This window comes from Chrysemys picta, chromosome 1 (assembly GCF_011386835.1).
Source record: "Chrysemys picta bellii isolate R12L10 chromosome 1, ASM1138683v2, whole genome shotgun sequence".
In the NCBI taxonomy this organism is placed as follows: domain Eukaryota; kingdom Metazoa; phylum Chordata; order Testudines; family Emydidae; genus Chrysemys; species Chrysemys picta.
Genome location: NC_088791.1, coordinates 256,485,373 through 256,511,573, shown reverse-complemented (window position 1 = coordinate 256,511,573; position 26,201 = coordinate 256,485,373). Strand labels below are relative to the sequence as shown.

At 43.1% G+C, this 26,201-nt stretch overlaps 1 protein-coding gene across 15 annotated transcripts in view; it reads right to left on the bottom strand.

Moving 5' to 3' along the window:
* DOCK9 (dedicator of cytokinesis 9) overlaps positions 1-26,201 on the bottom strand; it is a 319,065-nt gene that overhangs the window by 270,013 nt on the left and 22,851 nt on the right. For 9 of the 15 annotated variants that reach the window (XR_010600573.1, XM_042843645.2, XM_065592524.1 and 6 more), the window contains exon 1: positions 7,370-7,992. The exons of the other annotated variants lie outside the window; for them this stretch is intronic. Coding sequence is in view for 8 of the 9 variants with exons in the window: in XM_042843645.2 (XP_042699579.1) it covers positions 7,370-7,531 (162 nt within the window). In the remaining variant the exon portion in view is untranslated. Of the gene's footprint in view, positions 1-7,369; positions 7,993-26,201 lie in introns of those variants that run through there. 15 annotated transcript variants of the gene reach the window in all.

The following is a 26,201-nucleotide window of genomic DNA, read 5'->3' as shown; positions in this document are numbered from 1 at the left end:
TCTCTCCACCTTGAGGGAGAGGGTGAATTTTTATGAGCTTGCGCTGTGCAGTTCTTTCTATACAGCTCAAGACAATATTATCTGGGGTTTACATCTCCACAGTGGGTGTGCACATGAGTGCTGGGTGAATCCTTTTACACAGATCTGACTAAAGTCTGTCTGCAACTGGGTGTGGTCTTGCCTGGGTATGTGCTGGAAAGGCACCTCTCCCTGCTGCAGCAGCTCCGGGCAGGGGCTGCAGGATAGGCGCCTCTCCCCTGGCAGATTTGGGCCTAGCCAGGCCATCCCGGATGGGGCGCCCCTCCCCCGGCCGGTCCCCAAGCAGGTTCCCTGAGCGCCTGCACAGGTTAACAAGGCTGCTGCGTGGCCATACAGCTTACAGGGAACTTAGGTGGACACTATTCTTGAATAATATCACTTTTTTAATTCCAGAATAAAGTGCCCACACAGGAAGTCATTCCAGAATAGCTATAGCCAATTGGCATAGCTATAGTGGAATAAGCCAATCAATTTCCCCCATGTAGACAAGCCCATAGTCATTCTGACATCCCAGTGTATTCAGATGCACCAGGGACTCACGAATATTACTGTCACTAGACTTTATGCTGAAGATGACATTCAGCAATATCTAAAGCTTATAATACTGTTGAGTTAACAGGTTATATTAAAGCATTTGGAATTAGTTGAGAATTTTACTGGGTGTAAGAATTAGGTTAGCAGATTTTTTTATTGTTTTTAGTAGATTATCATACCTGATCCTGCTTTTGAAAAGTTATCTAATTAATCACATTCAGAGCCCAGGCATGCAGCCTTTCAAAATCCATGTATTCCCTCTCATATCTAGGGAATCCAGCATTCAAAAAAGTAAGAAATTTAGTGGTGGTCATATTAAAAATATTTTTCCACTGCAAACTGAACTGATTGAAAGCTTCTTGAATACTGATTAACCAAGTCCTTTATAGGGCCAAGTCATAGTATACAAGCTACATTAAAGATATTTAAAATCTGAGAACTGATCTCAATGCTTTCATTACCAAGCAGCAATTTTAAAGATTAAGTACTGAATAGAACTGAAAAAAAGATTGAAACTAGCATAGCAGCACAGAAAGCTGTTCAAGCATACTGAAAATTACAGGTGTCACATTGCTTCCTGCAGTTTTCATTCTGATTATTTTTTCCAGGGCTGATTAAAATTTATTAAATATTTTGGATGTTTTTCTACATTTTCATATATATTGTATTCTGTGTTGTAACTGAAATCAGTGTACATTATTTTTTATTACAAATATTTGTACTGTAAAAATGATAAAAGAAATAGTATTTTTCAATTCACCTCATACAAGTACTGTAGTGCAATCTATTTGTCATGAAAGTGCAACTTACAAATGTAGAATTTTTGTGTTACATAATTGCACTCCAAAACAATACAATGTAAAACATCAGAGCCTAGAAGTCCACTCAATCTTACTTCTTGTTCAGCCAACCGCCAAGACAAACAAGTTTGCTTACATTTACAGGAGATAATGCTGCCCTCTTATTTACAATGTCACCTGAAAGTGAGAACAGGCGTTCGCATGGCACTTTTGTAGCTGGAATTGCAAGATATTTACATGCCAGATATGCTAAACATTCATATGCCCCTTCATGCTTCAGCCATCATTCCGGAAGACATGTTTCCATGCTGATGACGCTCGAAGTGTTAATTAAATTTGTGACTGAACTCCTTCGGGGAGAATTGTATATCCCCTGCTCTGTTTTACCTGCATTCTGCCATATATTTCACATTACAGCAGTCTCGCATGATAACCCAGCACATGTTATTCATGTTAAGAACACTTTCACTGCAAATCTGACAAAACGCAAAGAAGGTACCAATGTGAGATTTCTAACTTGACCCAAGTTTTAAGAATCTGTAGTGTCTTAGAAAAATCTGAGAGGGACGAGGTGTGGAGCATGCTTTCAGAAGTCTTAAAAGAGCAACACTTTGATGCGGAAACCACAGAACCCAAACCACCAAGAAAGAAAATCAACCTTTTTCTGGTGGCATCGGACTCAGATAATGAAAATGAACATGCGTCGGTCTGCACGGCTTTGGATTGTTATTGAGCAGAACCCGTCACCAGCATGGATGCATGTCCCCTGGAATGGCAGTTGAAGCATGAAGAGACATATGAATCTTTAGCACATCTGGCACGTAAATATCTTGCGACGCCTGCTACAACAGTGCCATGAGAATGCCTATTCTCACTTTCAGGTGACAGTGTAACCAAGAAGCGAGCAGCATTATCTCCTGCAAATGTAAACAAGCTTGTTTTTCTGAGCGATTGGCTGAACAAGAAGTAGGACTGAGTGGGACTTGCAGGCTCTAAAATTTTACACTTATTTTTGAATGCAGTTTTTTTGGTGCGTAATTCTACATCTGTAAGTCCAACTTTCATGATAAATAGATTGCACTAGAGTACTTGTATTAGGTGAATTTAAAAAAATGTTTTTGTTTTTTTACAGTGCAAATACTTGTAATTAAAAATAAAGTGAGCACTGTACACTTTGTATTCAGAAGTTATTTTGTTGTCAAGGGATAGCAGCCCAGGTGCAGAAAGGCATTGAGACACAGGGCTTGTCTATACTTGGATGGGCTTTGAGGGAAAGAAAACAGCATAGACAAGCCCATAGTTAGTAATAATACAGAACTTCAGGAAATAATTGGCTATTAAGGAGGAATTCTGGAATATAGTCTAAGATTTTCCAAGTATAGATGACAGCATGGAAACAGAAATAAATCAGAGTGGAGGGAGATAAAGAGTTAAGCAAAACAAAGACTGAAAAGTGGAAAAAGGTGAGATGAAATGAAAGACATGTAGGCAATGGACACATATGAAGAACTTTAAAAGCAAAGTATCAAGTAAAATTATGTAATGCTTCCTCTTTGGCTTATTGAAAAAAAATAAAAAATGGCTTGTTTCTGTGAAGCTCAATATGAACTAAAATTAAAATTAGTGATTAATATTTAGTAAATGGACCTTTTCATTGAAGCAACTGCATTATGGAAAAAGGCAGGAAGACCCAAATTGATGAAAATCCACCTTATGATCTTTAATATTATCTGGGGTTAATTTAAAATCCCCTGGGCTAAATTATTTGTATCCATTTGGCCATGAGGCCCTACTGAGTTCTTCCTACAGATCCTGAGCCTGGAGGCAAGACCCCAGGGGAAAGTGGTGTGCTGAAATACTCATGGCCCAAAGGGAAGAACAAGTATTTTAATATGAAGGTTGATGGCAACATGCAGAGACACTAAATCTACTCATGCAAGTAAATTTCCACCCTATCTCCAGATTACCTTAATTTTTTGTAGGCAATGAAAGAGCTGAGCCACTTCCGATTTAACACAAGGTGGAGACCTCCTGACTTCTTCAGCACCATAAATAGTAGAGAAGAGACTCCTGCAGAGTGCCCCTGGTCCAGGACTTTTAGTTACTCCCTTGCCATTTCATTGATATCCAACTTGCAAATAGAGATTTCTCCCAAAACAAAAAAAAACACACTTCCTAAAGACTATCCGTTCATGGAAGTTTTCAAATACTGTTTCAAAGCCCTTACTGCTTGTTCTTGCATTGGGGAGGGACCTACTAGAATCCACTGTTGTCACTGTGACAAAACTGTATCTCAGAAGTACCTGATCTGCCTTGAAATAACTAGAGGCAAGGAAGGGAAAGAAAAACTGCTGCAGGAGGGAGCAATGCTTCCTGGCAGTTGTCTATCAACAGCTAAAGGACAGAGCTACCTAAGCCAGAGCCAAGAAGCAACAGTTTAAATTCCAGACCAGGGTTCTTTGTAGAAAGTTTTATTTCAATAATTTAATCTACAAATTAATGGGTTGGTATCTCAATAATACTATAGACCACCCAATCTCCTAAACAAAGAAAATGGGAGGGTTTGCATTTCAAACATACATCCTAGCAAACAAGTTACTCTTAAGAAAATATCCATCCATCCATCTGTTGTAATGCAAGGCGAGTAAAGGGAACAGATGATACTGTAAAGTGATGCCTTGCTAATCTCTTGTGGTCCTGCCTATTGCCTTCATGATAGGAACCCAGTAGCCTCTCCCTTCCAAACACAGCTCTTAAACATGATTCTTGAGGGGTGGAAAGTCAAATTCTTCTCCCAAAAGTAATCTGCATTTAGAGAAAATGGTACAAATTTTCATTCAATCTGTGATTGAGAGATCCTAGAATTTAAAATTTAACTATTTCTTCTTGCATGAGTTTCGTAAACTAATTTATCTTTGTTGCAGATTGAGCTGCACCTCTGTCCCCTTCCTGAGTGCACCCCTCAGGTGTCAAGCTTCATGCCTTTACCTCTCCTAGGGCAGAATTATTCATTTCTCCAGCTTTTAAACCAGGCACTTCGCTATTGTATTCTGTATATCAACCACGCTGCTTAACAAGCAGGTCCAACTAGTTTCAGCACCTGCTGTTCTTCCCTTCCATGACTAGTGGTATATACAGTGACCAGACAACCTTCTAAAAGAACTATTTTGTTTATTTACCAAAAATTAGAAGAAAGCATAAAATGATGAGGCTTGTAGATTCTTTTGTTTTAAAATCATTTCTCATACCTGAGGTTTGGCATCCCCTGATGATCTAAACTAGCTAAGCTTCTTCAGACACCCATGTGGGTATTTGTGTGTTGGTCTGGTTTTCCGGAACAGCTCTCCTAACAGCTACCTCCCTGCTCGGGGGTGTCCTTTTTACCCAGACAGAGGTCCTTTGTTCTTGTCAGTTCCTGGGCTTTTACCCTTCTGCACCAAAACAACCCAGTAAGCTCGGCAGGAGATCAGCACAGGGCCTGCCTTCGGGATGGGCAACTGCCCAGGGTGCCATGGTTGGGGGGCACCATGCGGCAGCGCAGAGGTGAGCACGGCTGGTGTAGTGTCAGAAACTGCTCCTGGCTGGCAGGGGAGCACTACATTGGAACCACCCAAATTTTTCCCCGCTTTCTCCTAAAGCAGGAATATGGGGGGGAGGAGAAGGAAGGCGGTTATACACAGATACTGCTTCCCCCGCCCCCCCCAACCTTCCTCTGTGTCGCCGTAGGGGCAGTGAAAGGTGGGAGCAAGGCGCAACACCAGGGCTCCCTGCAGCCAAGTCACTTGCCTCACAGCACAGCCCAGGTGGGGAAAGTGACTTGGCTACAGGGAGCCCTGGTGTTACTCCTCGCTCCCCACTTCACAACCTCGTAGGGGTGTGCGGAGGAACAGTGTTCCGGGTGGGAGCGAGCAGCAATGCCAGCTGCTCGCTCCATGCATCCAAGTCAGTTTCCCCATGGGGGTGCGGGGGGGGGGGGGGGTACAGGGGCTAGGGGCACAGTGCAAGGGTTAAGGGCAATGGGGGACCACCACGCCCACAGGGTCACCAAAATATAAGTTCATCTAGGGCACCATTCTACCTAAGGCCACCCTGCAAGCCAGACACCTCAAAGACAATTGCTCTCCCACTGTTTCATAAACCTGAAGTGTTTACCATGGGGTCATTTAACTTGAGCCACTATTTTCTTCCTGCTTGTTTCCTTACAGCCTGTTAAATTAAACGCATCTATTCATATAGTTAATATGCCAATAACTAGGTCAACATACAGTATTCAAAAATTAGAGCAGCTCCATGTCTGTCACATAAATATCACCATAATTGCAACAGCAGGCAAGTAAGGTTTGTGCCTAATCTGACCCATTTATATGCCAATTTTGTAAGGCTGAATTAAACCAATATCAACTGAACCCTGGAGCAATAGCAGCTGGAACAAAAGATTACTAAATAAAGCAAAGGAATAGGTGACAATGTAAATGCAATACAAGAAATTTTCACTCTAGCTCTTAAGTTATGAAAGGTCATCCCGGCTTTATATTATTTTTCCTATTTCTCTGCACACTCACATATTTGGATTTATAACACTAATCTGAGTTAACTAAAGCTTAAGGATTTTTGTTTTTCTGGCTTTTTTTAATTTTGTACTGTTAATACTGATTTTAGTGCAAGACAAACTGATTTTTTCCAAGTCAGCAAATACATTTTTTTAATAACGTTTAATTAGTTGTGGAATGAGACCAATGGTTCAAAAATGGCTGACAGTGAGGATCTGATTGAGATGGTTTAAGGAAGCCATTCTTTTTATGTCAGCTTTTACTTACTTACACACACATGTTCAAAATATACAACGTAACTACTTAAGGTCGAGCATATATTTTCTAAATTACTCCATGTATTTGAGGAGAATGGTCAAAATTTTCAGCATCTATTCCCATCTTCAGAAAGCCCCTATTCCCTGCATCAGATTAAGTCTTTTGTTATAGTCAGAACGTAGGAAGAAAAAAAAAGGGCCAAGATGAGTATTAAAAAAATTGAGACTTTAAAAAAAAAAAAAAAAATCAAGCGTACCGTTGAATTAATTTCTACAGTGCCCTGATGAAAGCATGAGCCTCCTTAACTGCAACTAGTCTCAATCTAAACACCTAAACAGACACTATAGATTCTTCAACACAAACTTGTATTAATAAATATCCCTTTAAATCTACCCTCAACACACACACACCGCTCTTCTATCCAGCTTGTCAGCGACAGAGAAGCTAATATGAGGAGTGCATGCAGCATTTAAAGTAACCTTACAAATCTACCAAAAATCACTTTGTGAATTGGTCAGCCACTTCCACCCCCTTGGGTCCGGATGCAATACATCTGACGCATATGTGCGTCACCAGTCTGGGGAGTATGAAGAAGTCCCACCTCAAAGCCTGTTTCCTGTGTATCAGACAACACCTAGAAAGCCTCAAAAAAACCAGAAGACATTTAGAAAGCAATTAGTTCTCCCATAAAGATTTTTCTTCTAGCATATTCTCCTACCTCTTTCACCAGTTTAGTTTACTATAGTAGTGTGTTTCCTAAAAAACCCACTCCTAATAAGTTCATTTGAAAATGAATAAATTTAAACATGCATTGGGGTTTTTCTAACATACCAATAGTCATAAGGTTTCTCTCTTTTTCCAAATATTATAGCAATCTGTCTTGGTCATTTAAAGTAAATGAAGTTCCTTATAAGATCTAACAGCAGCAAACTGCTGTCTATGGGCACATGTAAACCCTCTATCAAGAGTCAAACCTTCTTCAAAGCTATATCAGTACAAATCTATAAAAAACATGTAAGCTTTTGTATCTACGCTTGCAGGAATGTCGTGCATTACACGTGTGTGTACAAGTGCACACAGTCTACAATATTAAATTCATTTTATACAAAAATATTACATATACATTATCATGTGGATTTTTAATTTCACTCACTAATTAAAAACTATGTTAAACAAGTCAGTATTTACCAGGGATGAATGAATCAATAGTCCTGAATCCTCGTTGGTCAAACTGTGTGCTGTATATTCAAGGGCATTATTTTCTCCTTGATGTTTGCAAATATAAGCACAGTTTCTTTCAAAAACTGTACGAATGCCTTTAAACAGAACCACACTAGTAGTGCAACCCATTCCAAAATGTGTTGAATTTGCATTTCTAGCAATCCTGGCTCCATTTGCAGAATTTCTTCCTTTGCTCCACAGGAACAATTATCCTTTGTACCATCTTCAGGTCCAGGATCAAGTACCTCACTAAAATAAAAGCCACCAGCTACTATAATGCAAACCTGTTTAGTTAAACAGGAGACTGCCAAAAATCCAGTCTTAGAAAATAAAATAGGAGGGTGATAGAAAAACAAAATGACAGCTCAGCTGTAAAATTATCTCAAATAGAATGCTTTCACCATATGCTATTACTGTAGGATACAGCTGAAAAAATATTCCATATAGTTTAAAAATAGCTTCTGATTCCTGTTTTTCAAAGATCTTCAGAACATATCCAAGATAAAAAGAAATTGTGAAGATAGTGCTGCAGTTTCTGCTGCTAGCCACAAAGAACCCTCATCTGCTGCAAGAAAGAACTCTCCCAGAATGCTTAGCACAGAGTTCGTATTAGCAAACGCTTCTTTACTTGACCTAAATATGCTTTTTGTTGTTTAATACTGCCCTTCAAAACTGATGAGGAGCAAAAAAAAAAAAGTGAAGTGAGGAAAATCATTAGACTACAGCTGCTATGGAAACACATTACTTGTTGCTGTATAAACCTATTTCGAGCAAGCCTATGCCTGAACTGAGACTAGCTAGCTGATAGCTATCCACAAGGGAAAAGAAGATTGACACAGAAGTCTTTTCACTTCTCTCCTTCTTCATATGAGAATCGGTTAGTAAGTTCCAGGGTTGCTGGAACAATTTATGTTGAGATCCACTGACCCAAACTGTAAACCCTGTATCTGATGGAAACCACTTCAAGCCAGGGGATGTTGCCACACCCCTAGTTCCAGCACCTAAGGTAAGTTCCCGTCTACGAGAAAAATGGCTGTTTAATTCTCAATGGCTAACAGTCAATAGTCATGCAAAAAAAGACCATGGCCAAATGATTATCTAGTTCTGATTAACATCCACTTCTGGAACAAAAATCTAGTATGAAATTTTAAATACATGCACAAAATCCTTGGTTACATAATGCATCATATCCACGTATAGAGTCCTAATACAATTCATCATGACAGTCAACACTCCCATTCCACAACCTGTTTTGGTGTCTTTATGAATGATAATCTGAAAATGCCATTAAATGATGCTGAAAATCAGAAAAGTTGTTCTTACATACTTCATCTGTTTTATGTAATTTTCACTAGTTGAAAATGCAGGCGGGTGTATTAGAAATCAAGACAACACACACGTTGAAATGTGGAGTGACAATCTCAAAATTACTCTATGTCAGAATCAAGATCATTTTATGTTAGTCTGTGAAAAGAGAGCAAATGTTTTTAATTTTGAATTAAAAGCTATGGATTTTATCCTGAAACTGGAGAAAAGCTTGTAGTTTGAACAGCTGAATAAGGGACTGTTGAGGCTTTTAGCATAGGAGTTGCTTCTCATTTTTAGTATCTCACAGGTAGCTGAGGCTTTTGTTAACACCTGCGAGGTGGGGCTAGGAATGGGGGAGGGAGGTACACCAAGATATTCGTCTTTTTCCCCCCTTTGTAGAGGCAGTTAAGGGGACTGAATTCTTATTCTACATCTCAGCAACTAATGGTTCCCATTGCACCCAAACCAAATACCAAAAAATTACTGACATTAGTTTGACTTTTCTGCTCAAAATTGATACATAGTGAAATAGTTAATGTTGATATGTAAAGATAATTTTTCAATTTCTCCAGCAAGTGACTCAGGTTCTGCTGAGGCCATGTTACCTGACAGACTTTTTTTTTTTTTTTTTTTTTTAAATCTAGAGCATTGTCCAGCCATGAAGCACTTCAGAGGTGGACAAGTATTATCTCCATTGCATAGATGAGCGAACTAAGGAACAGCTCTAAACCATGGTTGCTGGAGTCAATCTGAGACTGGTAATTATTAATTGTAGAGGTGGAAATCTATCTTCAGGGAGATATGCCAGGGCTGATTTGCAGTTGATCAGAGCTCCTGAGAATTCTATCATCTATGACAGAATTAGACAATTTCTTGTAGTTCATTAGAAGGTGAAATTAGGTGAATAGTTAGAGAATGTAGTTCAGGACTGTAGAAACATCCTGATGGAATTTGCTGCTGATTGGCTAATCATCTAGATATAGACAGATCTGGATTCCCACAGAAGATCTGCAGCCACTATGGCTAGGAATTTTGTGAAGACTGCTCGGGAGAGAGGAACGGTAAGGCCTTGTACTGACTGACTGGGCCCCACTGCAAATCACAGGTACATTCTGTGGGCCAGATGGATGGCAAATGTGGAAGTACACATCCTGCAACTCGAGAACCACAAACTAATTTTGAGACTGAAGGAATGGCATGATTAAAGCTAGTGTTATCCTGAATCTGAGACTGTGTATATATTTGTTTAGTCTCAGCTATAGGATAGGATGAAGAGCCATCCTTTTCTCTTCAGGATAAAGAAATATTGGGAAGCTGAAACCTCTTCCCCTATTCTCTAGAGGTGCTCTCTCTATGGCTCCTGGGCAGAGCACTGTAGCCACTTATTTTAGTTGGCTCTCATGAGAAGGGCCCCTGAATAGGGGCAGAAAATAGTTGGGGTAGCCATGGGTAACAACTTTTAGCTCACATAGGTCAGTTATTGCAGATCAAGCCCAGTGGAAAGGTGCAAGGCAAAAGCCAAAAGTAGGGATTGGTTCTTGAGAGGTTTTGGTATGCTCTCGATGCTCACATCAAAATGTGCTGCCTAGAAATAGGTGTAGAGAGACTGTCAAGGAAGACAATCTCCTCTTCCTGGAGTTTCTGGGGTCTTCCTCTGTGAGTAGTTGGAAGGTCTACTTTGAGAGTAGGAAGATTCCCTCTGCCGGCAGGCATTTGGTACCTGAAGGGCTTGTGGTTCAAACCTTGTGTATATATACTCATTAGGCATAATGTAGCACTAGAATCCTTGAGGAAATTTAAAGAGTTTTCTGTTCCCTCAAAAGGGAAAATCCTCAAGGGTGAACTGCACCTCCTTAGGGAGGTCTGAGGGTTGCAACCACAAAGCCCTGTGCATGAACACAGCAGTGGTCATGGACCTACAGCTACATCCGGTGCATCTATAACTGCTTGGAAGAACATCTTCGCTACTAGCTAGTCCCCCAAGATATCCTCTCTTACGGAACTAAGATATAAAGGGGATACATTGGAACACAATATATTTAAGACCTGGTAGTCGATGATTTGAAGCTGTAGTGACACCAACGAATATGATTTCTCACCAAACAAGTCCAATTTCTTTGGGACTACTCTTTGCATGCTTAGATTTTTTCATGCATGTCTGAGATTGTGTCTGGTGTAGTATAAGCGTAACATTGTTTGAATCCTTTTGGCGGTTCTTGATAACACTAATCTGCTTTCAGGCATTGTGGTAAAGAAGCTGGAGTATGCCACAAGGTCTTAGCTAAGTCCAGGATGCAGTTGGTGGATAGAGCAATCTTGGCAGATACAGCCAAAAGTAAAACATCACAGCTTGGGGGCTTTTTCCATCTATCACTGACATTTCAGCTGTCCTGCACCATTACTAAGACCAAAAGCACAGCTTTGTCTGGAGTAGACAATGAGAGGTCCCTGGGTGGGGAAGGTGAATGATCCTGAGGGATCTGCTGATAATCTCCTGATGGTGGTCTGACCAGAGATGCAGATGGAGGGCAGGATCTTACCCACTTTCTAGGAAAGGAAGAGAATTTGACTCCTTGAAGCACAGATCAGAGGTTCCCCAATAAGCCCATTATACTTGTATGGGTGGTTCAACTAAGATTGCCCAGGCCATTGTCATGCCTGTAATAGATGTGTGTGGGCCCTCTCCTGACCCTACTGGATGTGGGTGAAGATATCTGCCCAGGTGACTGATGGGGAGTCAATGTAGCTGATGACACTTCAGTAGTGGAAGGTCAGGAATATGTTCCACTGTAGACTGAAGGTTTTTTGTGCCAAGGAAGTAGCCTGGGGACAATGCAGATTCCTCTAGTAAGGAGCCAGCCAGTACACTCAATGATTTTAAGGACTGCGCTGATGTATAGGATGCCACCAGTATTGAGGACTATGTCAGGTGGTATTTCTTCAGCACCAAACCGAAAGCTGAACCTGCATAACTAGCCTTTGTAACAGGAGGAGATATATTGGGTTGTTCCTTGGAGGGCTGATGACCAAGACTCTTTGAGGGAGGACAAGGACTGGTGCCAGAAGTCATGTCTGTCCCTGTGATTGGTCCTGCCTTACCTGCTCTTCAGTGCCAGAATGCGTTAGTAGTGGTGTAAACTCTTCTTCTGACAAGTTTTTTGCTTGATACCTATTTGCCATTACTGATCTTATGGATGATGTGCCAGCTAGCATGGGGGGCACTGCCAGATGAGGATTTAACAAGTATCAGGTCTATCTTTGAGGTGGAACTTCTCTCCTCCTGGTCAGAAGCTAGCCAGATGGTTTGCTCTAGTAGGCAGAGTTTGAGACAGGTATCCCTGGATTTCAGAGAGTCTTCATGGAGAACAAGCTGCACATTGATCTAGACCAGGGGTGGGCAAACTTTTTGGCCTGAGGGTCACACTGGGGTTCCAAAACTGTATGGAGGGCCACGTAGGGAAGGCTGTGCCTCCCCAAACAACCTGGCCCCCACCCCCATCCATGCCCTGACTGCCCCCCTCAGAACACCCGACCCATCCAACTCCCTCTGCTCCTTGTCCCCTGACCACCCCCTCCTGGGACCCCCCAGCCCTGACTGCCCCCCCGATCCCACCCCCTACCCAACCCCCCTGCTCCCTGTCCCCTGACTGCCCCGACCCCTGTCCACACCCCTGCTCCCTAACAGGCCCCCCCTGGGCCCCCCTGGGCCCCCCTGCTCCTTATCCAACTCCCCTTGCTCCTCGTCCCCTTACTGCCCCCCCAAACCTCCACCCCATCCAACTGCTCCCTGTACCTCCCATAACCCCCTGCCCCTTATCCAAACCGCCCCCCCCCCCGCTCCCCATCCCCTTACCATGCTGCTCAGAGCAGCAGGACTGGCGGCTGCGCCGCCCGGCCAGAGCTAGCCATGCTGCCGTGCTGCCCGGCTAGAGCTCGCAGCCCCGCTGCCCAGAGGACTGGTGGCACTGCGAGCTGAGGCTGCAGGGAAGGGGGAACAGCAGGGGAGGGGCTGAGGGTTAGCCTCCCTGGCTGGGAGCTCAAGGGCCAGGCAGGACAGTCCCGCAGGCCAGATGTGGCCTGCGGGCCATAGTTTGCCCACCTCTGATCTAGACCATGACTCACACCAAGGCCATCTTTCAGAAGAATTAAGCCACCACAAGATGTACATGGTTTGAAGTCTGCCATTACTGGGGGAGGCACAAAGCACCAAAAAAAAAAAAAAAAAATGGATGTTAATGTTCAATGACCAGGTTGGAAAGAAAAATCTGAAAGGATAATGAGGGTCAAAATCTAACTTGGACAAGTCAAGTCTAAGAAACACTAAGTGGTAGCAGTTTACCATGACTAGTTCTGTCAGACTGCCACAGATAGTAAGAGGGAACCAAGGGACAGTTGAGACTACTTTGCAAGATATAGGGTATGGCTCAACTGACACTTATTCAAAAGATTCCAATCTCATGTGGCCCACCTGCATTGAGAATGGGATCCACACTGACATACTCCAAGAGGTAAAATTACCAACTCACTGCACATAAGTGATCTTAAATATCAGAACTTATGGCTTAAAGTCATTAGCCATTAAAATTTCAGAAAATTCCATCTTTTCATATCAAGTTCTATTCAATATAGGAGTAAAATAGATTCAGTTTTATCGCATTTTCATTCACTGATATCATATATCAAGAATTCCCTCTGCATAACTACTTGTCAGTAAATCATGCACCAGCAGCTAAGGGTCAGCTGCGGGCTCTACACTATAATTGAGTTTAAAAATAACAGTGGCATCCTATAGCACTTGACGTATGTGTCCATAGCCACCCCAACTCTAAAACACACTTTCCACATATTAAATGACAAGCACAAAAATGTAACTTTGTCTTGAGAACATGTTACTTTTATTTCAGAGTATAGTATTTCTAGTCCTAAAGTACTGTATGCACAGTGCACTCCATCTAGTGGTTAACTTGCATCCATTTTTTAAGTTTTGTCCTAGCTTTCAGATGTTTATTGCGGGCTACTCACAGCAAGATAGAATTATTAGAACAATGAGTGACCTATTAGAATATTATATAAAATCTACAGAATAAATGTGACAATTATAAGACAATTCAATCACAGTGCTCTACAGAGAGGCAACAGGAACAAGTCTTGAGTGAGTTATCTTAGCTACCAGAATTCCCAGGCCTAAGTTAGCCCCAACATTCTTTTACTGAAAACGGACATCATAAACTGGAAAAGGAAGTCCATTGTTACCCCAGCACAACAACTGGGTGGCAATTTTTTCTGACTACCTAAGATAAACTATCCAAGCATACTGCTCCGTAAAGGCGGTTAACTAATATTTTAAAGAAGCCACAGAGTAAAACCCTAAAATTGTATCCATACTACTTATATTTCTCCCCAGAGCTTTTTTTTTTTTTTTTTTTTTTTTGAGTAATTAAGGTTGCTCAAAATAGTTCATTTACCTAAAAACCTGAAAATAAAGGGAGCAAACTTAACAGACTACTGATGTCATTTGTACACACAATCTCACTCCTACCTAGCCACAAATACACAATCTTGCATGAAGGTCCAGTCACACCTACTTATCAAATGTAACAGCAGATGTGCAGGTGTAATTAAAACCCCAGTGTCCTATTGCAGCATCTCTCAACCTTTCCAGACTACTGTACCCCTTTCAGAAGATGATTTGTCTTGCATACCCCAAGTTTCACCTCCCTTAAAAACTACTTGCTTACAAAAATCAGACAAAAATACAAGTGTCACAGCACACTATTTGTGAAAAATTGCTTACTTTTTAATTTTTGCCATACAATTATCAAACAAATAAATAGGAATATAAATATTACATTACATTTCAATGTATATTACATTACATTACAATGTATAGCATATACGGAAGTATAAACAAGTAATTGTCTATATGAAATTTTAGTTTGCACTGACTTTGCTTTTTATGTAGCCTGTTGAGAGTTGATGTAACCCCTGGAAGATCTATGTGCACTCCCAGGGGTACTTACTCCTGGTTGAGAGCCAACTGTCCTATTGTACTTAAATTTGTGGGAATAATGCTGCATGGAATAAATTCTATGAACTGAAAGATATGTGATTGTGTAGAGGAAAAGGCATAGATAGGTCATTATAATGGGTTGGTTTTGTGTGATTCTTATCCCTGGAGAGCGAGAGAGAGAGAGCGTGTGTGTAATTTCCAGTGGTCTTATCCAATTACCTAAAAAGTAAGACGACAATGTCTACTTGATACTAGTGCAAACAATGAGAAGTATGAATGAAATTTGTGGTGATAGTTAGGCTTTTTGCTGTTGCATTTGGAGGAGCAGATGTTACTGATCTGCATATGCTGGGTGGAATATTTTTACCATTTAACAATTTTCTAAAAAAGATTTTCATGGCTAATATTCCTGGGTTTTCACACCAAAAAAAAAGTGTTATATGTTCTTGTGAGGTGGACAAGGAAGAGGAAGATACAACCCTTGTTACTGCACAAGGTGAGTTCAAAATGTGTCCACCTGTGGGTGACCCACTTCAGGTGTCACTGCATCTCTGCACCATAGATTGGAGATTTTTGGTTACAGAGCTCAGTCAGGGAGCAGTAGTCGTCTCATGGTGCTGTTCGTGCCTCATCTAGCACGTACACGACCCGACGTTTTCACTTCCTTTTCTACCGCAGAACTTATGAAGCTGTGCCATACCCCTGACGGCTAGTGAAAGCCAGCCAAAAAAAACAAACAATTATGCCCAGTACTAATGGAAATAATCAATGCCTTCTTCAGAAAAGCGCATCTAATAAGCTCTGAAAAATACATGTTTTCTAAATCTTCAAGAAGGGTTGAGTAAAGCTGAGTACCATCCCAGGAGGAAGAACCAAACCCACCACCACTCAACATCCTAAATGCCTCGCAATCAGGATTCAGACCAGAGCAAAGCACAAAGAGCTCAAATGGCATCGAAAATGTGATCTTACAGCCATTTCCTCAGTCATAGCACTGGATCTCAATGCAGTTTTCATCACAGTAATATGTTGTTTGTCATCAGTAGATCTCAGAGCTTTTTAGTGTATTTATCCTCACAACACCCTGTGAGATGTAATCCCCCATATTTACAGATGAGGAACTGAGGCACAGAGAGGCTAAGTGACTTCCCAAGACCACACAGAAGTCCATGGTTGAGAAGATAATTGAACCTGGGTCTCATGCATCCTAAGCCAGTACCCTAACCACTCCATGGACCATCCTTCCTTTCCACAGACAAGATATCAATAATATGACATAGGAGCACTACATTCATTCCTCCAGCTGAACTCAGTGATGGGTAACTGCTCCTCCTCTCCAAAGGCCCACACTTGCTGGGTTCATTACTATTCCCTCTTTAATTATTAGTTGTCTGGGGGAATCCCCAACCTCTATTTGATGCAGCCATGAGCCCCTTGTTGGGAAGGGGTTTGAGAACATTACCCTTCTTTATACATTTTTGGGTTATAACCACCATGTTAGTCCTGCAAGGACATGAGATGAAACCCAGATCTTCCTGTCCATCAGGTGTCTTGCTGGGCAGTAAACTGACTTGAGCCAGACTTGTAGGGGACACAAGGAACTATGGCAAGTGATCTCTTATGTGCATACCAACGTATGGTTCAATACTCCAATGCAGGTCCATACCATCGTAGCTGGTTTTCCTCTCAAGCTGTTGTGATAGCAGGCAGGTACATGCTTTCCTTAGGCAGATATACACTCTCCAACCTGAAATCAAAGCTCCTATGAATTTTAGCCTCAGATGGGATAAAAAATGTCCCTAGTTAACTAGGAGACCCAGCCAGGCAAGCACAGAGCTATTCTAGGCTCATCATCATCTCTTGCTGGGATTTGCCCCGATCAGCCAATCATCCAGGTGAAGGTACATGTGGATGTGCCATCTTCACCTGTGCACCACTTCCACTGCTGGACATTTTTGTAAAGGCTCTGGATTCTGTGGAAAGTCCAAATGGCAGTACCTTGTACTGTGCTACAATTTGGGGGGCGGCGACGGTGGCGGCATTTCGGTGGCAGGACCTTCCGCTGCCTCTGTGGGGGGCGGCATTTCGGGGTGGGACCTTCCGCTGCCTAGGGCAGCAGAAAAGCTGGCGGCGCTCCTGTGGGCAGATGACTATGTAGAAGTCCATATCCTGCAAGTTCAGAGCCATGAACCATTAAGCCTGCAGAGATGGAATGACACAAGCAATTTATGTATTTGTCCATCTTCTCAGATCTAAGATAAGATGAAGACCTTCTTCGAAAAGAGAAAATATCTGAAGTAGAAGCCTCTTCTCCTGCACTCCTGAGGTATCTCCTTGCCAATGCAACAAAACTTTTTTTTTTTTTTAAAATAGGCTCTCTTGAGAAAAGTATCTGAAGAGGAATGGGTAAGGGGGTAAGGTGAGCAAGTGAAAAGGTAATGTGATGATGTCCAACACCCTTTTGTCTAATGTGACAGTGGCCCAAGACAGAAAGGCAGCTCCTGAAGGTGATGACAGGCTTTAAATGGAAGCCACATAACATCCTAACATTCATCAAACCTGCTGCCTTTATGATAGTGCTGAGTGTGCAATGGAGATTGACCATGGGAGTCTCCTGGTTCTGAAATTACTTACGTGGATTATTCCAGCAGAAGTAACTTGAGCTGAGCATCCCTGGACTTGGGGGTCATTGAGGACAATGCCCAGCACACCCAGTAACTGATATGGCACCCCCAGAAAGATGACATCAGATGTGTCCCTCAGTGAGTCCTTCACAATACAAGCAGGGTTTGAGTCCACCATGAGACATGGCAGTTGGCACAGAGCTCCTTGCCTCACTGTACAGAGGAGGGGTACAGGGAATTACTGGAGGTTTTTTCTTTTCAGATCAAATTCAAGGAAGTAGCAAGGTGAAGATGAAATTTTTTCCACAGAATTAGTGAAAAAAAGGAATGACTTAGTGTCTGACTCAGCACTTTCTTAAAACTAGAGTTCCATCTCTTGCCACAAGCAAGATGAAGAAACAAAAAGGAATGTGACTGCTACACACTTTATGCCCTTGTACAGAGGCATGTTCAGCCCTGACAGACACAGCTACTCAAAAAATCCAATCTCACATGCATGAGGTGCATGCACGCCTACAGTCAGATGCACATCTACACTGACACAATTCAAAGAAATACAGTTCCACTGTTGCTAAAGACAGTATATTGACTAATAACACATGATCATGGAATGAGACCTTATGAGCTAGCTTCAAAATGGTACTGTTTCAATAAATTGTACATATTGCATATATTTAGTTACATACATCTTCAGATTAGTCCAATATTAAGTAAAAGGAAGTATTAACGTTGATGTTGGCACCTTAATGTTGGAAACAACAAATTCTATTAAGTTAAAAACATCTCTCTTGCAAATGATGTTAACTACACTTTCTTGCAGAATGTATTAAACTGCAAAGTAAGGCACAGAGCTTCACAGACAAAACCAACCTCAACTACTTAATCTGGCACCTAAAAATCAAAAAGGTAAAAACAGATGAGAACTTTAAAGATTGCTCCATCTACAGTTTAATTGTGCTAAACTGGACATAATCCAAGCAACTGGCGAATAGCTGATACATAAGTAAAACAGATGGGAACAGACTGCCTAACTGGTAGTGTTTGGATTTACCTGTAATCTGCCAAGATTAACAATTTATCTTCAAGAAAATTGACAGAGGACATGTTCTTAAGGTCAAAAGTTTGTGTGTAAAAGGCAGAATGCAAATTAAGATGGAAGCTAAACTCTTTGGGTGTTATGGTGAATGCTGGAATGGAAGGCATAGATAATGTTGGTTTGATGGCAAGACCTTTGAAGTACAGACATGGTTTACAAAAGCAACTTTCATACACGTTTGAATGAAGTTTAGATAATGCCCATATCGTGTGTTGTGAAAAGCAAACCACTGGATATTTTAACGAGTTCTATGGTTGATACCTTGACATTTCTTTCGTAGTGTGCTTTAATATACATTTCTGGGCTTGTACATTTCTATTCTTTGTCTTGAAGAGCAAACTGTCCAACTAGCTTTTGCTTTCATTTACTAGTAGTTGTAAATTAGGATTGCACCTAGTGGTCCTAATCTGGATTGGGGCTCCTTTCTCTTGGGCACTCAACCAATACAGAACAGGAGATTCTTTGCCCTGAAAAGCTTACTGTTTAAAGATACAAACAGAAGAAGGGTAGAGAATATGGATTAAACATACAAATTCGCATAGTATAAGAATTGGCATAGCTTTGTTAGTTTGTTTTTGTTTGGAGTTTTTTGTTTTTGTTTTTTACCTTTCATAGTTGGGATTAGAGGAAGGGAGGGAGTACAGAAGTAATAAACATAGGTTGTCACAAGTCTAGCCATAATTAAAAGGGTGAGTTTTGTAGGTATTATAGAGGTTAGCCTTAGGGAAGTATTTGAAGAAAGATAAAGCAGTGGCTATTTGGATTTTAATCATGAAGATTTTCTCATGAAAAAGGGGCAACATGGCCACATTTAAGAGCAAAGCTGAATAGTGGACATAAAAGGCTCGGAATGCTGGTGAAGCAACAAAGGCAGGGGTCAACATCATAATAGGTACTAGATTAGCTAAATTATGAAAAGGCCTCAAAAAGGTAAAGACGTTAAGCTTGTATTTGATGTACACATGCAGGTGGATTCAATGGAGGGGGCTGATGTGGTCTAAGGCCATGTCTACACTACAAACTTTGGTCAACGCAAATTACAACAGCATACAGCCACCAAAGATAGTATATCACTCAAGCGTGTGCATACCTGGCTGTTTGTGTTGATGCTGCAGTGGGATGATAGACGGAACATACATCCCTACTTTGGCACCAGCCCACGTTGCCAGAGTACATCAACAGAAACGGCTAATTTTCTATGGTTACACAAGTGTTAGGGGATCACCAGGGATGTTTCACCGATATCAGCATGGGATGGCCTCGGAAGACGCATGATGCTCACATCTTTAAGAATACAAGACTGTTCAGAAAGCAAGAACATTCTTTCCCAACCAGTGGATTACCATTGGCAATAATGAAATGCCAGTAGTAATTCTGGGTGACCCAGCCCTACCCTACTCCCACGGCTCAAAGCCACACATCAGCCACCTTGACAGCACCAAGAAAATATTCAACTGCAGCTGCAAAATTACAGTTGAACATACTCAGTAGACTGAAGGTATGTTGACTATGTTTACTCACAAAATGGGATCTCAGTGAAAAAAATACCCAATGGTTATAGCTGCCTGTTGCATCCTGCATAATATCTGTGAGGCAAAGGAGGAAAGTCACTGAGGTGGAGGGCGGTAATGGAGTGGCTGTCTACTGAACCGCCAGATAAAAGGACCATCACAAACTGAATGTGGAGCTATGCAGTTGGAAGAGCACGTTAATGGCCAGATACATTAATGTGCTGGACTGTACTCTGGCCCTGAAGGTCTGGGAGCTGTAAGGAACTGTGCAGTGCTTGCTGTATATTTATAATTATTCCTGTGTCTTTCACTAAACCTATGAATTACATGGTGCTTGCTGTACCATTACACATATGACTGGGTGTTTTGGTGAACCTATGATTTCTATTGTGCTGCATACTTACAGGTACTTGGTGCTTTGAGTATTTCTATGCATTCTGCAGTATGTGTGGTAAACTAATAAAGATGAGTTTATTTCCAAAAAATAAATTTATTGAGTGAGAAAAAAGTGCAAAACACAATGTGCAAATACAAACTTATAACAAATTAATGGAACAGAATTTTTAAAATTAGAAAGGCAGCGAACACTTCCTTCCATCTCAGTGCACAAATGCAGTCCATTTTGACTACACATACCATGTATTCATCTCACAGGTCAGTGTATGTGTTAATCTGGCGTTGTGCTTACTGTCCCCCATTATGGAGTGACAGGGTTAGGGATGCAACCCACGATGCCACATGGAATGTCAGGGGTGTAGAGAGCTGGCACTATAGAGTTCTCCAGACACTGCAACGGGTGGCCAAAGTCCATGATTGTTGGATCTATAAGTCAACTAGAGTCTGCAGCATCTGTTTGCTGCCTGAGAAGCCCTATTATGTCCTGGTCCATTTCTCTCTCCTTTTCCTGCTGGGATTCCTGGGTCTCTCTCCATTTTCTCCTGTCCTCTCAGTCCCTCTCCATGCCAGCTGCCATACTGGCCAGCCAGGCCCTTTTTTCACAGTCCAATGTAACACTGGCTTGCATGATCTCGCTGAACATATCTTCCCTAGTCCTCTTCTTTCTCTTCCTCATCAGAGTCAGGTGTTTTGCAAGTGAAGAGGGAGCACCCCTCAAGGCCGAAACAGCAGCAGCTACAGATAAAACAGATAAATTTATCATTGGATTTACAGTCACAATGGAAAGGGAAAGATAAAAATTTTGCAACCTTTCCCTTATTCCAATAAATTTTTTTTAATGAGACATGCTTATTGACACTTCAACTTTGGAGTGCCTCTGCCCAGCACCACTCTCCAGTCGCAGCCATGGTGAGTATGGTCTGACAGGGGAGGGAAGGCAGCAAGGAGTAGGGCATTAAGATTATCAGTTGCATAAAACAAAGTTTTGGTCTCTATTTCATGGGTACGTGTATAGGACAATGGCACTGAATATTGGCACTATTTTCAACTGGCGGGGGCGATTTTAGTTGATCTCATTCCTGAGGGTAACAAAGGCACAGAGAGCACAGCTGCAGCTGGCCTCCTGAAGCTGCTCAGACCTGCCACTAGCCTGTTTACGGCAATGGTGCCAGCCAAACTCCTGATGGAGTGACAGGATAAAGTGTCCTGCCACACAGGAAGAAATAAGGCAGCCATCCCTCAGAGCCCTAGGGAGAGGACTGCATGCCATCTCCATGGAAGTTTCATCAAGAGCTCTCAGGAAGATAGAAGAGACATCTCTGTGTACATAAACAATATGCTCCATATGGCCCTTTACCATTTAACTCAACAGTTAAAGCACATACTAACTCTATTTCTGTTTGTTGCACCGCTACCTCTTCTCATACAAGTAAAACAGTGAAAAGCCACCTGTGTCTTGTCAATTTGGGGGGGATGGGCTGGTTCCCAGCTTTATAATTAAACATAAGGAAAATGTATGCATACACTCACCCCAGGTTTCTTCCCCTTCATTGGGCTCATCAGTGCTCAGCTGGTGGGACTGGCTAGACTACAGTAGAGTCTCAAACAGGTCCCAGTATAGCTGGGCTATCCCCCACTGTGTCACCCCCCTCCTGCTCGCCGTTTATGGCTGAGGTCGCTGTCTCAGGCTCCTCGGAGGTATTTATGGTAGTCTGCAGGGTGCTGGCAGGGTCCCATATGTAGGACATGCAGTTCATTGTAAAAGTGGCAGGTCTATGGCTCACCATCAGATAGTTTGTTGGCCTCCCTGGATTTGTGGTACACCTGCTGCAGTTCCTTCGCTTTCATGTGACGCTGCTGATCCCTGTCATACCCCTTTCACCTGCATCCCCCTTACAATTTTCTCACAGATGTCCATTTCTATGTCTGGTCCATAGCTGTGCCCCCATAGGCCCAGGAGATTCAATACCTCCTGTCTACAGGAGCATGTCTAGGTGTGGAGCCAGCATAGACAGCTGGGCAGCTGCACACAAAAGACAGCTGCTAGGTGTGCAATCAGAAACAGGTATTTTAAAAAAAATACACCAGATGTTTTCAGTGGGTGTCGCTTCCAATCTCTGACTCCTGAGCAGCAGAGTTCACAACTGTGGCCAGAGCAGTCACTCTCAGGCATTGTGAACCTCTACATTCACCCTACATCGACTTCATTCAGGCAGGTGGTTTTACTGTGTTTACCTTAATGGGGCCTTTACAGCCAGAGACAATTTTAGTGTCCACACATGCACAGTCAATGCAAGGCAATCTAGGTCAACCTAACTTTGTAGCCTGGTCTATATTACGAGAGGCTGCTTGTGGAGAGGTGGGGGGCAGGGGGAGAAGGTGTCACCTGGCAGAAGTGGCCAGAACTCTATTTAAGGATTGGATCATTTTGAACTTGGGTGCTCACTGGCCTTTCATTGGCTGACAGCAGCAAGACTGAGCAAGAAGAGTGGGATGCAGGAGCTCCTTTTAAAAAAAAAAAAAACACCCATCAGATGATTAGTTCCTTTGCTCTAGCCTCCTCCCAGTCCAAAATGTGAAAACTAGTTCCTGTAGGCTGCAGCCAGACTTTTCTTCTAGAAACTCACTCATTTGCATGAAAGACTATCAAGTCATTAGCCTTGATGGCATTCCTATTATTAGCCACTCTGCTGGATATACGGATTTCTGCCACCATCTCCTGGATGTCCCAGCCCATGATGGGAGGCTACAGTGTAAAAGTTACGTGTTACCAAACAGGTTACTATCAAAATGGCATTTACAAAACAGGAGGAACTTTGCAGATTAATATGTCTATATTAATCAATCACAGAAGTTTTATTAGTTCTATACTAGAAGGGTTTACAGCGGGGTGGGCAAACTTTTTGGCCCGAGGGTAGGGTGACCAGATGTCCCGATTTTATAGGGACAGTCCTGATTTTTGGGTCTTTTTCTTATATAGGCTTCTATTACCCTCCACCCCGTGTCCCGATTTTTCACATTCGCTGTCTGGTCACCCTACCCGAGGGCCACATCTGGGTATGGAAATTGTATGGTGGGCCATGAATGCTCACAAAATTGGGGGTTGGAGTGCAGGAGGGGGTGAGGTCTCTGACTGTGGGTGTGAGCTCTGGGTTGGGGCAGAAATGAGAAGTTCAGGGTGCAGAAGGGAGCTCCAGGCTGGGGCAGGAGGTTGGGGTGCGGGGGTGGGTGAGGGCTCTGGGGGATGAGGGGCTGGGGGTGCAGGAGGGGGCTGGGGGTTGGGGATCAGGACTGGGGCAGGGGGTTGGGGTGCAGGTGGGGGTCAGGTGCAGGCTCCAGGTGGTGCTTACCTCAAGCAGCCCCCAGAAGCAGTGGCATGTCCCCCCTCCAGCTCCTATGCAGAGGCGCTGCTGTGTCCGCAGGTGCCGCCCCTGCAGCTCCCACTGGCCACGGTTCCCAGCCAATGGGAGCTGCAGGGGAGGCATGTGGAGCCCCTTGGCTGCCCCTATGTGTAGCAGCCAGAGGGGGGACATGCCACTGCTTCTGGGAACCACGTGGAGTGGGGCAAACTCCTGACCCCACTCCCTGGCAGGAGCTTGAGGGCCGGATTAAATCGTCTGGAGGGCCAGATGCGGCCCCCGGGGCATAGTTTGCCCACCCCTGGTTTACAGGTACAGCTATACCAGCAAGTCTTTCCTAGTGCAGACCAGCCTCTGTGTTAGTGATAAGGAAGGAAGAGGGAATTGAGCTACGGAGTAATGGTCAGAAAGAGTGTATATATATATTATATATATATAAAAACAGTGTACACTTAGAAGACCACATGAACACAATAGCTGCTGTAAATAGTGAAGTGTCACTCATGCTAAATTTGTGCATGCATGCAAAGATTAGCCACATCTCATTGTTAAATATGTTCTGTATAAAGTTTTATTCTTTGAATACCAGAAAGTCCATATATTAAGTCCATAGTTCTAAATATACACTCAGTCTTCCATGGAAGGATCTCAAAGCACCTTTACAGATATCAATAAGTTAAGCCTCACAACATATCCATGAGATGCACAAGTATTATCCCCATTTTACAGATGAGGAAACAGACACAGATATTAAATGCATGATTTTTCAAAGGTTTTGACCACTGTAAATATTCTTGAGCCACTGCTTTGTTCCAGGATTACTACATTTTTGCCAGTCTTTCCCCATCTCAATGAAACAAGCATCAGCTCCAGTCCCCGATCCCAGCTACTCCAGAAACTCTCAAACCAATACCCACATGCCAAACGAAGAGCCTGCAGCAAATATGTTCCTAAGTGTACAACTAAGCTTGCCGCTGTCTGATGTTGAGTCAGAGTTCCAGTTTTTCCAATAAGTCATTAGTAATTTTTCCATTCTGTAGCATGTATTTTTGAAATTAAAAAAAATCAATGGACAGATTTTCAAAGATAAGCATATGTAATTTAGCGCAAACTTACAATCATAAGCCCATGACATGTGTCAAAGTTAGACTCAGGACTCAGTTTATCAGACCACTCTGTTTTATTAGCACAGCGCTCTGCTAATACATTCAGATAATGTGAGCCCCCATGCAAGATTCAAACAGCCTTATTTATACAGATAAAAGGTTGCGAACTAAACCAAGGGACAGAGGGAGCAAAACTGTAAAATTTGCATGGGGCACAATATGCATATCCTGCATATTGCTCACAAAATTGGGGCAATTCATTAAGCAGTTAATGTCTGCTTTCCTGCCCCCTGGCTTGCAGCATTTCTCATTTCTACTTAAAGGTACATACAGCATTCTTTAATTCATTCTATTTCTTTAATATAATTAATTTCACTTTCACACATGCATGTGTTAGTAACCTAACTGTGTCCATATTGCTATTTAACTGGTTAGCTGGTCGTGTGTGCAGACACTAAGCATAGACAATGAACCAGTTATATCAGTGGTTCTCAACTGGGGACCTGCAGCCCCCCGGGGTCTGCGAGCCCTATCAAGGGGACCGTGAGGCCCCACAGCTGAAGCCCTGATCTCCTGCGCCTCCCACAGGGCTGAAATCCCAAACCCTGGCATCCCACACGGGGCTGAAGCACGGATCCCCGGTGCCCCCCACAGGGCTGAAGCTGAGAGGCATGGGGCTGAAGCCTTGAGCCCATGGGCAGAATTGAGGGCATTGCTCAGCTCCCAACTGCAACGCAAGAGCACGGCAGTCCCGGGGGCAGCTCCACCCCTCTCTCCCTTCCCATCTCCTCTCCCCACCCCTGGCCAGGTTGGAGCCGGGCAGCCAGAGCCGGACAGTGTGGGGCAGCTGCTACTCTAGCTGGTGCCAGGGAGCAGGCAGCAGCAGCAGCGTTCCCTCCTCTCCTGCTGGTGCCCCAGGTTGAAGCTGCTCCTCAGCTCCCAGCCCCCTTTGCTCCCACAGACTCAGCCAGTAAGAGCCCCCCAGGTGGGAAGACCCAGCTCCGTGCCTGACAGACCCCTCCGGGAACAGGGAACACAGTGGAGTCCTCCCAGCACACAGCCTCTAATGCCCCTCTCCTTTCACCCTGAACTACACCCTCCCTGCCCACGCCCAGCCCCTAGTGCCCCTCCCCACACCCACAGCCACCCCGTGTGCACACTGCCCCAGCTACCTACTCCCTGCACCTTGAACTACCTTGTCTGCGCACAGCCCCTACCTACCTACCGCCTCCCTGCACCCTAAGCTGTTTTCAAGCTTTCTGAGCTAGCCCCACCTTTGAGATATAATTTTTGGTTGGCCCCCCCGCCAATCCAGGCAGGCTGGGTGGCCTGCTAAAGTGAGTCAGGAGGTGGCACTACGTCCCTGGACCCCTACATGTGGAGGTGGCT